Consider the following 13173-nt stretch of genomic DNA (forward strand, 5'->3'; position numbering starts at 1 on the left):
TTGTTCTTTGTATATGTCCCTAATGTGTTACACCTTTTTATTTTCTTTTTTTTGTTCTTCTTTTCTTCCCTTGTCCCTCCCAGGGAAAAAGCTTGCATGATTGATGAAGACTCTCACTCTTCAGCTGGAACAGTGCCAGGCCCTGGGACTTCCCTTCCCTCATCCTCCGGTCCAGGTCTGACATCCCCACCTTACACAGCCACTCCAGTTGACCACGATTACGTCAAATGTAAAAAACCCCGTCAGCAGGCAACGCCGGACGGTACAGTCCCTGTTCTCAATACTGGCAGCACAGGGAGGTGCTCTAATCATGGGGGGTTTGAATGATCAAACTGCTCATTTCAAGGAGGGTGATGGGTCTGTGGTAACACGGGCAATATTGAAGCTCATGATGTTTATAAATTCCAAGCTTTAAATAGAATTGATGTACAGTCAGAACTTTAAATATAAAAATCAGCGTTGTCACCTGCCTCCGTTGGTACCTGTCACATAATCCAAACAGGAATGTTGATAGGAGGAGTATGTAGCTGACTAAAAAAACAAAAAAAATCACTGAAAATCCTTTTTTTTTTCTCCAGAGCTGAATGTCTATCTAAGCTTATTAGGGAAGATGTGGATCCAGTCTTTAGAAGACTGGACACTGTTTCAGTGCATGTGTGGAATAACCAGGTAAAAATTTGAACAGTGGCTGAAACAAGACAAATTGTTAAAAAGGCAAAACGAAACAGAATCACAGAATCACAGAATGTTAGGGATTGGAAGGGACCTCAAAAGCTCATCCAGTCCAATCCCCCATACAATATTATCCTTTTCTTGAAGGAGGCAGGTTGCAACTGTTTTGGATATATTGTGTATCAGCACGAAGTGATTTGCATGACAGTCCAGTAGACTTCATCTTTTAATTTTTCTTTATCATTTACAATGACTGGCTAGCAGCTCATCGCTTTAGAATATAAAGTGATATAATAAATAATTGGCATATAAGTGCAGAAGGTAGGGTGGTATCCCAGTGTTATTGAAGATTTTGCAGTATACGTATATAGTAGAAATTAAGTTACTATTTAAGTAACCAGACATTATTATCTGGTTAGGAATTTTATTCTAATTCTACTCTTCTGGCCATTTGTTTATCCATCTGGATCTATGAGTATCAGCTCTCAAGAAGGAGTAAAATATCTGCAATGTATAGCTTAGTGTTGGTAGAAAGTGGCAGGCCTGACAGAAATGCTCTGCTTGATGTGAACTTATTTCTGGAGGGTGGGCTGCTTCCTGTTGTCATTTTCTGAAGAACAGTAATTTGTAAATAACTTTGTTGACACAGCTTTGAAACAGATGTTCATATGCCTGGGAACTCTGCAAGGTGAACTTATTCCTTTTCCCCAACAAGTCATTCCTGGTGGCACTGACAGAAGATCCTGCATCTCTTTCACCAAACTGAGTAGAGAAATGTTCATTTTGTTCATGCCTCCATTTAAATCAGGAGTAATTAACTGAACTGTTTTGATATCATATGTAGTGTGTTAGTGTGAAAGGGTTATATAGTGATCAGGCTCTGGTGTTAGCCTTTTGATGTCTTTTGACACAACAAACACAGAAGGGAGCAAATATTTAAGTGTTTCCTAAATAATATTCCTTGTGAGACTCAGTTCTGCCTAAGACTACATCTGCTTAGGTACTGAAGGCTGCTGAAATGTTCCCAGGAGATACATAAGTTAGATAAATATTCCAATATGTGTCGTTAGTACATTCACTCAAAGTAAGATTCTATGGACTCTGGCACGCCAGTTGCCTGATGGGAGCAAAATTGGCTGCTTAGCAAAGCCTGAAGATGCAAGCTAAGGAACGCCTGCCTCTGCCAGAACTGAAGTAGCAGTTCTTGGGTCTGCAAGCTTAGCCGAGCTAGGACTATGCTTTGCTGCTGTTGAAGCAGTTTGAAGCATCAGCTGCTGATAGAAACAGAGTTAGAGTGATCTTTAGGAAGGCTGTGTGTAACCATGACAAGGAGTATTGCAGAGTACTGCACCATTCGTAATGTTTTGTAAGTTGCTGGCACAACTAAACTCTGGATGCAGCATATTGAAGAGCCCCAGGAAACTGAAATATTTGCCTTGGGGCTGTTACAGATGGAAGGAGAGCTAACAGGCTGAGCAATGCTTAGAAGTCTTCCACTTTTATATGATTGCATATAGTGTGCTCCTCTGCATACATTTGCATTTTGCTTGTAGTAAAATACATACTTTTGTATGTACTAAAATGCTCTTGACAACTTACATGTGATCACATCACTGGAGAGAGCTGGTGCCTGCATTCCCACTATGCCATTCCTAAAAACAGCAAGAAAATGTCCATAATTTGACTACTTTATTTTTTTTTACCATTCTGACAGCAAACAAAACTGTCTATATTGTTGTTCACAGAATGAATAATTTGGCCTAAATTTAGCCTAGATATTTATTCTTTATGAGGCCAGACAATACTCTTGTTTATTTTTATTCTTGTATTGATATTGTTGATCATATACGACATAAACAAAATAAGAGCATTAACCAGAGTCTTACCTAAAAAGTTCTCTTCGTATGTTACCACAAGCAAACCTGCTAGTTGGGCTTCCTGTCATTGCTGGCCTTTGAGACCTCTTTTGACCATTTTTGGGTGCTACACTGCAAGAAGACGACCCATGAGGAAAGAATGAATGAGCTGGGATGGTTTGTCTAGGGATGAGAAAACTAGGGGGAGATATGACAGCAGCGTAACCTAGATAGTGTCAAAGGCTGGAAAAAGGAGTGGTCTACATGAACTCTTGTGGTTCCTTCTGAGCCCTGCTTTTTCTGTTAATTTTATGTTGGTTTTGGGAGTTTTGGCTTGTTTGGTTGTTTTTTTGTTGTTGTTCTTTTTTTACCAAGATAACCAGCAATGGGTTCCTTCCGAGCCCTGCTTTTTCTATTGATTGTATGTTTTTGGGAGTTTTGGCTTGTTTGGTTGTTTTTTTGTTGTTGTTCTTTTTTTACCAAGATAACCAGCAATGTGCCTCCTAGTGCAGCAGATTATCTCATTATGAGCAGGAGAGAATTACTGTGCAGCCAAACATCTTTTCATGAAAATATCTGGACTCTGATCTTCAAGCATTTGTCTGTAGATAGGTAAAGTTGTGAGGGCAGACTTACTTCAGATACGTTATATTTAAATGTGTCGCTGTAGTTCTGTAGCTCTCCAGCATGTTTTGCTTATAGAAAGGGACCACCAGGTTATGCAGAAATCGCTGTTAAAGTTAAGAGCATTGAAAGCCTTTACACTCGATTGAATGCTGGTGATACTAGTTTTAAGTCATTTATTTAATGAAAGTGAGAGAAAGGAACCAGTAAATACAGCTTGTAAAGTAACTAAACTTTTTCCTCATGGCAGCTGCTAGCATATATTTCCTTCAAGGAGACAGAAGTATTGCTGAGTGGCAGCTGTTGTTTGCTGGCTGACTAGCTGCTGTCATGTGTGTAAAATAGGCAGCTTCCTTTCTCTCTTCTTGTCCTTCCGTTCAGCAACATCTTTGCCTTCCTTCTGTTAATCCTGTCTTTCCTGTCATCACCCTTGCCTGTTGCTGTTTTATAGCCCTCCAAAATGAGAACTTGCATTTGATGGTAGAAGCCTGAGGTTTAGACTTATTTTCCAAGAGGAACAGGAACTCGGCAGGGACCAAGGCAATCATTACCTGAGATATCAACATATTTACACAGTTAAATGGCCAGTGTTTTATATACCAAAACAGACGTGCTCATTGTCCTCCTTTATCCAGGCTGGATGTATGTAGTCATTGAAGACCAATCTCAGTACAGACTTCAAGCAATTTCCCTATTTTTTGGTGCTAGGCATTACAGTCAGATTAGAAAGCAGTAAAAGTATTACATTTTTTTTAAAAAATCTGAATGATAAATCTGTTTCCCAAAAAATGGACAGGGAGACTGTTGTGAGGTCTTTTTTGCTTTAATATGCCTTTGTTATGTTGGTACTCAATTCCATATAATGGTGGTGGTACGCAGATGATGTACTCAGCATCCATTGCTATTGCAGATTAAAATTAAAATGTCATATTGTTTAAGTCTCCATCCATGTCATGTAGTATGTCATGTGTAGTGAGATGTAATCGTCCTTTTTTGTGTTTGTCTGCCTGATTGCTTTTGCAACCAATATTGCCCGTGCTGCCTCTAACCTTTATACAAATCTCTGTTCCCCAGGCATTCTCTTCCTGCTTCTACCTGTCACGGCTTGCTTTTAATAATTGGCAAAACCCGCATGATAAACTCACTGGGAAAGGCTACTTGCTTCATGCTGTGGGAGAAGTCTCACTTCATAGTTTGTTGGTCTGTAAATCTGCACATGTTGTGAAGAGGCGCAGTTTTTCGTAAACGGGGGTTCTCAACATCCTGATGAGACAAAGGTGATCTCTGAGAAACTTTTTACACCAGACTGTCACTCATGCCAAACTAAATAAGCTTCTAAGATGGAGTGGATATTTCTGTGCATAAAAAGAGCGTCCACATTGCATTTTGGAACATTAAAATCTCACCCTTCAAAATTCTCTCTCTCCAGCAGTTTAAGATGAAATCTTTTGCTCTGCAGTACGTAGCCTTTTCTGGCACGTGGTACTGGATGTTCATGAGGACTGCATACTGGACAACACGAATAACAAATCAGATCCAGTTTATTGCAGTGTGCTCCATTTTTACCTTTCCCCAATTTAACCTCTCTCTGATTAGTAAAAGTATCGCACTGACATTTAGTGTGAGATTACGTGTAAAGGATTTGACTAAATAAATGGAGCACTGATGAGATACCCTGTTGCTCTGCACTTGAAGTCAGAAGAACAGCAAAGCATTACTGCAAGTTACCAAAACACACTCGGTGTTCAGTGCAGCTGGGCAAAACATAGACTTTTCATCTTTGACTCATATTACAGGAGAACTCCCTTTATACATGACGAGGACTTGCTGTCCTCAAGAAATTAACCTGCTCCCATGCAAATCTCTGCAATTCTTTTGTTTTTAATGATGTGCAAGTGCCTTTTGATACAGAGCTGAATGTTGTCTTCTGTTATGGATGGATTCTGTCTCAAGAATGAGAATTGTGTGATACGTCATGTTTCTGACTACAGACCAATAGAGAAAAATGCTCATACATACAAGTAGAGAGAAGAGGGGAGATACAGTGCCAGGCAGGCAGGACAAAGAGAGAAAGCCTATACATCCACAGCCTGTGGACAACCCACCTTTATTACATGAGACAAGATTTTTAAAATAATATATAGTTAATTATTCATACCTCTGAATTCATACTTCAGCCCTTTGAGCGGACACAGTTTAGGTAACAAGGCTTACGGCGTATGGTCCACAGGGCTATGGTGCACATGGGAGAATGCTGGCACAAGGTAATGGCTAGTAAAGTATCGAGCCTTTTCTTTCCTGTTGCATTTTAAAATTAAATGCTAATTTTAAAATTAATTGCTTATTTAGATTCCCCAATGTGTAACACAGCTTTTTATTGTTAATTAGTAGGCATGCAGATGTTGTGTCTGAATGCTAATGAAGCAAAGCCGCAAAGGCTTTTTCCTGGTATGGAGAAATAGCGTGAAATAGAGAAGCATGGAAGTCAACCTAGCAGACCTATTTCCTTCAGGATAAGATTAATCTTAAAACGCTATTAGGCATTGTAGTCAAACGGACTACAGCTATCTTTCTAATATTTAAGCCAGATCAGTTTCTGTTAAGCCAGATCAGTAATGGGAGCTATTCAGTTAACCAAGTGACTGGCAGGATCTTGCTGTGATACGGTAAAGCTCTTGGTAGTACAGATGAACATCCAAGTTCTTTTTTCCCCAATGACATCTTCCCAATAATAATTTTTACTTTTACAAATCTCTTGGAAAGTTCACAAGATTCTTCCTTTTGACCATTTCATGTCTTCTATCCAGAGCTGCTCTTTTTCACCTGTTGACAGAATAAGTGATAAAGTGTGACATAGAAATCGCTGAAATATCACAGGTTGAACACGTTATGGGGAATGAGTGGAAAAAAAACCCAAAAAGCAAAACAAAAACCAACAGCATAATTTTTCTCTCAAGTGCCATTTCCTTAATCTTTAGAAATAACCAAGACGTACTTAGCATTATATCAAATAGAGAATTCAGTTCGTCAGGTTATTTGAAGTCTCATAAAACTCTGGAATGATGCAACAAAGTAATGAAACAAAATATAATCATACCAACGAGAGAATCTGGTGTCAGGATGTCTTTTTAATAGAAATTTCATTTCAGATGTTTTTGCATAGTTTAGTAGACCTTTTTCCCTAGTCTCTTCATTTCCACTACAGATAATGATTTTGGGACATCAATACCCAGTTGTATTTTTATTGTAGCTTTTGAAATAATAGGAAACTACAGGAAGAGACCTCAAAAGGTTATTTAGTCCTTGATTTATCATTTACTTATAACTGAGGGATCACTTTAGCTTTTTGGAAGAGCTTACCTTATTGCCAGATGGGAGAACTAAGAAAATACTCTAGGTAAACCAAATACTAAAACCAGCATATTTTTAACTCTTCAATTACACTGAGTTGCATTGAACTGTCTTTAGTTATAGCAGAAATTATTAGAAAGCACTGATGTTCTCTTAAGATTTGCATCTTTCGAAGGGATGGGTATCAATGGCAGTTGACAATTTAGAGTTAATTCTCATGTCTCACAGACTGCAGTGGTCTTTGGTGCGTAGGTTGAGTAACACTGATGACTGTCTCAGCTACAGTCAACTCTTTATCAGGTGAAGGAAAAGTTTTATAACACAACGAGTATAAAATATATGCTCTGTGTCTGTCTGTGTAAGATATATTTGTGTGTTAGGCTAGAAGAGCATAGCACTTGAATGTATTAAAAACGTGGATTTTTTATTTAAAAAGCAGAGTTAGAATGTGACTCGGTGCAATTGCCGTGAGTTCTGCATTACGTACTGCGGCATTTAGGTATTGATGGAGTTTTTTTATTATTTTAAGGTACATCTTGGGTTACCTAAGAAATGATAGCTGTTTACCTGGCTTTGAGAACCTCCAGCGATTCCATAGGATCTCTATGGAATTTTTTGACTGTTTATAACAGTTAAAATAGAGATTAGGAGGAGAAAAAGAAACCCCACAACACTGTTTTCTTGCTGCAATTAAAACCTATTGCCTCTTGTTCTGTACTTAGTGAATATGAAAAGCAATTATTATATTTTTATTTTGATTAATTGTATGTATTTGGAAATTTTTCCTCATCTTTTTGAAGTAAGTCAAATTCTCCCAATGTTTTTCTTATATGCCATCTCATTGATGTCTCATCATTTTTTCTCCTCTTCTCTGAATTCACTCTAGTTATTCAGTGTATTTTTTTAAATGTGGGTCCCAAATACAGACACCGTAATTAAGCTTAATTTTCATTAGTGCTCAGTAGAACAGGAAGACTCTTATGTATTTTTTCTGTGAAGTTACTGATTATAAATTCAAGTGTGACAGTTTGCTGAATTGCTTTTACAATAGCGTGACACTTTGGCCATTTCTGGTTTGAGAATCACTAATTATTTACAAGCACCTGTGAGTATATGTGCTTGGGTACACACACTCCCATTTTCTACTACTGATCTGGTTATCTTTTAAGTGCTTATAGACTGATTGATTTATTTATGGTCAAATAATTCTGTGGAAAATGAAGGCCGGCTGGCTAATAGCTTTGACCTTTTCTGCTTTGTAAAGATAGGCACTGCACTTTGTTTTCCAATCCCTGGAACTTCAACCTATCCTCTATGACTTCTGAGAAATTAATGCAAATAACTGGTGAGTGCTGTTGATTTCTGAAATACTCCAGTGTTTTTCATCAGGCCCACTTAGTTTGAAAACATCTGCTGCATTCAAGTAGTATCTAAAATAATAGGAAGTTGTCTCAATAGTAGCCTAGAAAAGGAGAGTGAACATACATTCCTAGACAGACACCCAGTTTAGTAGACATTTCAAATCAAAATAGCTAGCTAATTGTAAGGAGGCATTTACATTCGTTCTCCATGGGGAAAAGCTGCCCTGTCATGCATACATTTGAAATGACACGTGCTAAATCATTGTCTTTGCGTGCTGAGAAGGTAGCGTAATTTCCTACTGATCTGATACCACTCTCGCGTATTGGTCTGGCAGTTCTTGATTTACATTCTAATGCTTCATCTGTCATAACCCACACATCAGAACTGACCTCCAGGCTTGGGGCAACATTTGGTAATTTGCAAGTTGTTTTTTTTTCTTCCTTAGATGAGTGATTCAGCCTCTTTGCCACAGATGCAGAAACTTCCTTTAAAAAAATATCAAGGGAGCTACTGCAAATATTTTTCCTAATGCCAACTGGGAGTTCAATAGTATCCATTTGTACCACAGAAGGTTATTAAAGGTTTATAAATGAGTCATTTAAAGCTTGACTGACCTCTCTTCAGAACCATCCTTTATAATTACATTCTTTCTGTATAAAACTTGTCATCATTAACCAACTATATAACTTCCAATTAGGAAGCAAATACTGTTCCCCCATTCTTTTTCAAGATAGTTTTATTAAGATCTGTTCACACAAAGAGAAGGTTTTCTTTGTGTGGTAGTGAAAAGCCTATGGAGTGCATCAAATTTGGTTTAAATTTGTTGGAATCCTAATAAGCAGAACCTGATCTGCAAGCTGAAGGTATGCAGAGGGATTTATCTTGATAAAATAAATTCATAGGAGGCCCTTAGCTCTTCTCTGAACAAGTGCAATTTGGATGGAACAGAAGAAATTTAATTAAATTATCAGCTCATCTCAAAGCAAGAGCTTTTGCTTTTTTAATTTTCATTCTTGATCTTATCAAGAAAATTAATGAATAAGAATGCAGTGGAACTACCTAGACAATGGATGTAGCACGACTCTTGGTTAAGCTATTTCTGTATCTTAAGCAGAAACTGGAAATTAATCTTTTGGGCTACAGATTTAGAGAGAATCGCCTGTACTGGAGTTTTGTGTTGGACACTGAATTATGTTGGCATAATATTACAGAAAAATGCCAGTGTCCCATCTCAGTGGGAATACGCACGCATCTTTCTGCTGGAGATACTAAGCTGCATTTTTTAGTCATGCAGGGTTCCCTCTGATAACCCTTGATGTAGAAGAGCGTGGGTTGTATTGGGCAGATTTCAGACATGGGTGGAAGGTTTTCACTTGCCTGTTTGTTCTGAGGTGTGAATTTTATCCCCATGATAAAGTCACGATTCTGTACAACTTTTCCTGTGCTGTAACAGCTATCAGCAGATTAACAGCTTAGTTGTGATTGTAATGTTGTCAGCAGCCAACGTACACGACTCCACTCTGTCAAGGCAAAGTTGCTTCTCCTGTGCTTCTGTCTACTGCCTTGAAGGCCAAGGGTTTTCCTGTCTATCTTAGTCCTAGTTCTTTGATGGATCATTTGCCATATCAAATCACCTTTCAGAAATTTGGTGAACAGCATCTAACACCTGCAGGATAGATGGCATCAGCGATCGCTCCTGTAAGTCTTTGCTCTCTGATGGTACCGATTTTTCTGCCCTTCACAAGTAATTTTTACCAGTATTATTGTTTGTGGTGTTCTCTCGTCAATTGAGATTTGCTTATGTCAAACTCAAAATTATACCTGCTGTTTTTCAAGGTAAACGGCACAGTAAACCTGGGAAATTTTATAGGAGCATACTAGCTGGAATATTGCGTCCTCAGCCTAACTTGCTTTGGAAAGTCGACCATCCTTGCTTTTGAACCAGATTCCAGGATTATATTCTAGGAAGAAATGTGGTCCGGCAGGGAGCTCTCTATTACATTAGTGTTAAATAATACCTACTGAAAAAAGACTAGGGTTTTAATTTCTGAGCACAAAGAGGTGAGATGAAAATGATAAGTTGAAGCAGACAACTTAAAAGAAAATAAATACCTTTTAGACAACAGAATTGGTGGTTGTTAAGGATCCTGTATTGTATCCACTTGTAAGAGGTTTGCAGAACGCCTGCAATTTTATGTTGCTGTTGCCAAGATGCAAGTAACAGCTTGACGAGTATGAAATGATGCATTCCTTCTTTATCTCTTTTGCAGAGAGGAGTCAGGATAGCACCGCAGCGGTGCTGTCTGACTCCAGTTCCACACAGGATATGTTTAATGAGCCTGCCAGTTCTCAAGACAGCCTGAGGAAGACTTACACAGAGAAGAGGATTTCTACTACCTGTGCTGACACGCTGGTGCCCAGCAAAGAGACCCTGGGATCTACAGAGGAAAAGAGTATGCCCGATTTAATAGATAAAGTCAGCTGGTCTGTTCTCATTAAAATGTTTCTCCTGGCACGCAGAAGCACTGAAATGTGCTGCACTGTGACTGAGAGTTCCAACTAGGCGTTACTACTGCGTATATGTGTGCAGCACAAAACTGGAACTGTGCTTTGCTTGTGCAGCCATCATCCCAATCTGTGCAACCTGTTAAACCTTACAGAGGAGAGAATAATGATGAATTGCTGTCAGTGGTGGCCCTTTGACTGGCTTCCCTTCTTTTAGGTTATTGCTTACTCTTTCTTCAATGCTCAGATCTCTAAATAATTTAAGGAGTAGTTATTTGAAGATGATCTCAAACAAAACATTTTTTCTTTTCCTCAGGTATAGATGCCTTTTTTTTTGTTGTTTTGACTCAGTAGCAGCTTGGTATTAAGCACACAGAAGAGCACAAGTAGTGGAATTAGATGTTTTATTCCGTTGGATACTTTATTTCAGTGGAGAAATGGAATTGCTCTCTACCGAATTTTTCCATGTAGAGTAGTACTGAGTGTTCTGTATTGCACTGGAAAAATTGCTTCAAAATCCGTTAGCTGGAATTTCCCTTTATCTGATGTTTGTACAGTTGGATGTGGCAGTAGGTAGAGAGGCTGGACTTAGTAGGAAAAGACAAACAAGACCAAGGTATTTTGCCCACCTTTCCGGGCTGCGGCCCTTTGTGGGATGTGAAGTCTTTTTTGCCAGTTCACACTATACTTTAATATATATATACTTTAGTAGTTTCCAATTTCATAGATCCAGAAACCATGGCATGTGGATAGCTCTGATTCACTTCACTGATCTCACTAGGAGCGGCTGCCAAATTGACATCTTTTTGTTTGCAGACGTGGATTAGCTTGGTTTCTTGTTTTTAAGAATATTTTACTTCAGTCTTGCCTAAGCTGGGGAAGTCTGTGGTGATGTTTGCATCAGTATGGAGAAATAGATGCCAGTTCCTGGTGTTGTAAAATAGTACTTACATAATCACTAAATCCAGTAATCTTTTGGGTACTACACTGAAAACGTGGCTCTTTTTCAGGCTTGCAGTGAGTTGTGTTATTGTCATCAGTCGTCTGTCTGAAAAGCTGTGTTGAATGCATTCTTATGTTACTGACATCTATTAGAACAAATGTTGTATTTTTCCATAAAGCTGTCTGTAGACTGAAATCATAATAGATACATCGATTGTCCAAACAGATTTTTAAAAATTTCTGTTACGGAAAACATGTTTGACTCAAAGTTCAGCGTTATTGGAGCCAAAGTTAAGGTGCAGCTTCATACTTGAAGATAAAGTATACTTCGGTATATCTCTAGCCTGCTAGGAGATAAGATCTAATGTAAGAGGCTCTTTATCCTAGCGAAGACAAAGACACAATAAACTTCCACGACTAAAAATCAAAGTTAAAATTAACCCGCCTGTAGCACGCGTGTTTTCAGCAATGATGAATAACTACCAGGAAATGTGGAAGCTCCCACTGTCACAGATCTTTTCTGAAGTAAGATTTAGTATCCCTCAAGAAAAGATGGATCAATTGAACTGTGAGTTACCAAGTTATTTGCAGAAATATTTGGGTGGAACTGTAGGTCCTACGTTACCCAGAAGGCCAGGTTAGCTACTGCTGATCATTCTGTCTGAGCCTAAATTGTACTCTGGAATTGTGTTCTTCTGGGTAGGTCGTTAAGAATAGTATCCTTCACTTGACAAGATGGCTTTAATTTTCTCTTCCTTCTTCCTTTCTTTGCAAAAGAATTTTACTGAGTTCACACTTGTATTTTGTTGTTGTCCCCATCCTCCCCCATCTTCCAACAGTATATAATCCTGCATTGTGTAAGGTGTGCTGAATTCTTACTGTTGCTCAGGGAAGAACCCAAATAAAGACAGAGGTGTCAGTGTGTGGCTCTGTTAATAAGCTGAAGATTACTTATTCATTAAACATCAGGAATAGTTAAAATTTCTTCAGGAACCACTCAGTAATTCTGTCTATGCTTTAATGAAGAAAAGGGTTGTAGTTTGTTGTATTTAATTTTTGTAATTTTATTTATTTCATTTGCCACTTTGTAATTTTCATTGCCACTTTTGTCTTCTCCTAATGTTACAGTTGCAGGAAGGTCAGAAGAGCTGCAGGAGAGCTCAGAGTCGTTCCATCCCGCTGAGCCCACTGGCCAAAAAATTCTGCTGGATCCTCAGTCTGCCTCTGGCAATCCCATCAAAGCTGCAATCCCCCCACCTTCACAGTGGGACTGCAAAAAGAAAGCCGAACCTTGTGGAGATGCATCTGAATTTCCTCATGGTCTTCCAGCAGACCTTGAGGAACAGCGGAAGTTCCTGACAGAGCAGTGCATTGCTTCCTTCTGTTTGTGTCTCAGCCGCTTCCCCCAGCATTACAAGAGCCTCTACAGATTGGCGTATCTGTACACGTACAGCAAAACGCACAAGGTGAGCAGAGCGCTGATACAACAGCTGACTAGCTGTGCTTATTGCCTGAGTAAGTAAACTGTATTGTCATCTGTACTAATTCAGAAGTCTCAGTGTTAAAATGCAGCAGTTTGTTTAAGGCATGGATTGGATTGGATTGGATTGGATGGATTTAATGCACGTTTAATGTTTGGATTGGAACTATGCTTTGGGAAGTCTTCAGCTCCTGGATTGTCTGATTCATGCGTGTGAGGCCAGTTGAGTTGAAAATGTCTTCTTTTCTTACTGAACTAAGTATTTTTTTGTCATTTAACACACAATTATCTTCTATATATGTCATAGAAATTAAGATGGTCTTGCAAAAATGACAGCAATTATTTTTATTTATTTAAATATATAAATATATACATATTTTT

The 13173-nt window shown here is 38.6% G+C and overlaps 1 protein-coding gene across 1 annotated transcript in view; it reads left to right on the forward strand.

Annotated features, from left to right (window-relative positions):
• CABIN1 (calcineurin binding protein 1) overlaps nucleotides 1-12778 on the forward strand; it is a gene marked incomplete at both ends in the record, with an annotated part of 40024 nt that extends 27246 nt beyond the window's left edge. The window contains 3 exons of the mRNA XM_010193947.1: nucleotides 84-262; nucleotides 10136-10318; nucleotides 12441-12778. Coding sequence (XP_010192249.1) covers nucleotides 84-262; nucleotides 10136-10318; nucleotides 12441-12778 — 700 coding nt within the window. The remainder of the gene's footprint in view (nucleotides 1-83; nucleotides 263-10135; nucleotides 10319-12440) is intronic.
• Between the last annotated feature and the right edge of the window lie 395 nt (nucleotides 12779-13173).

This window comes from Mesitornis unicolor, unplaced genomic scaffold (genome assembly GCF_000695765.1).
Source record: "Mesitornis unicolor isolate BGI_N332 unplaced genomic scaffold, ASM69576v1 scaffold18971, whole genome shotgun sequence".
In the NCBI taxonomy this organism is placed as follows: domain Eukaryota; kingdom Metazoa; phylum Chordata; class Aves; order Mesitornithiformes; family Mesitornithidae; genus Mesitornis; species Mesitornis unicolor.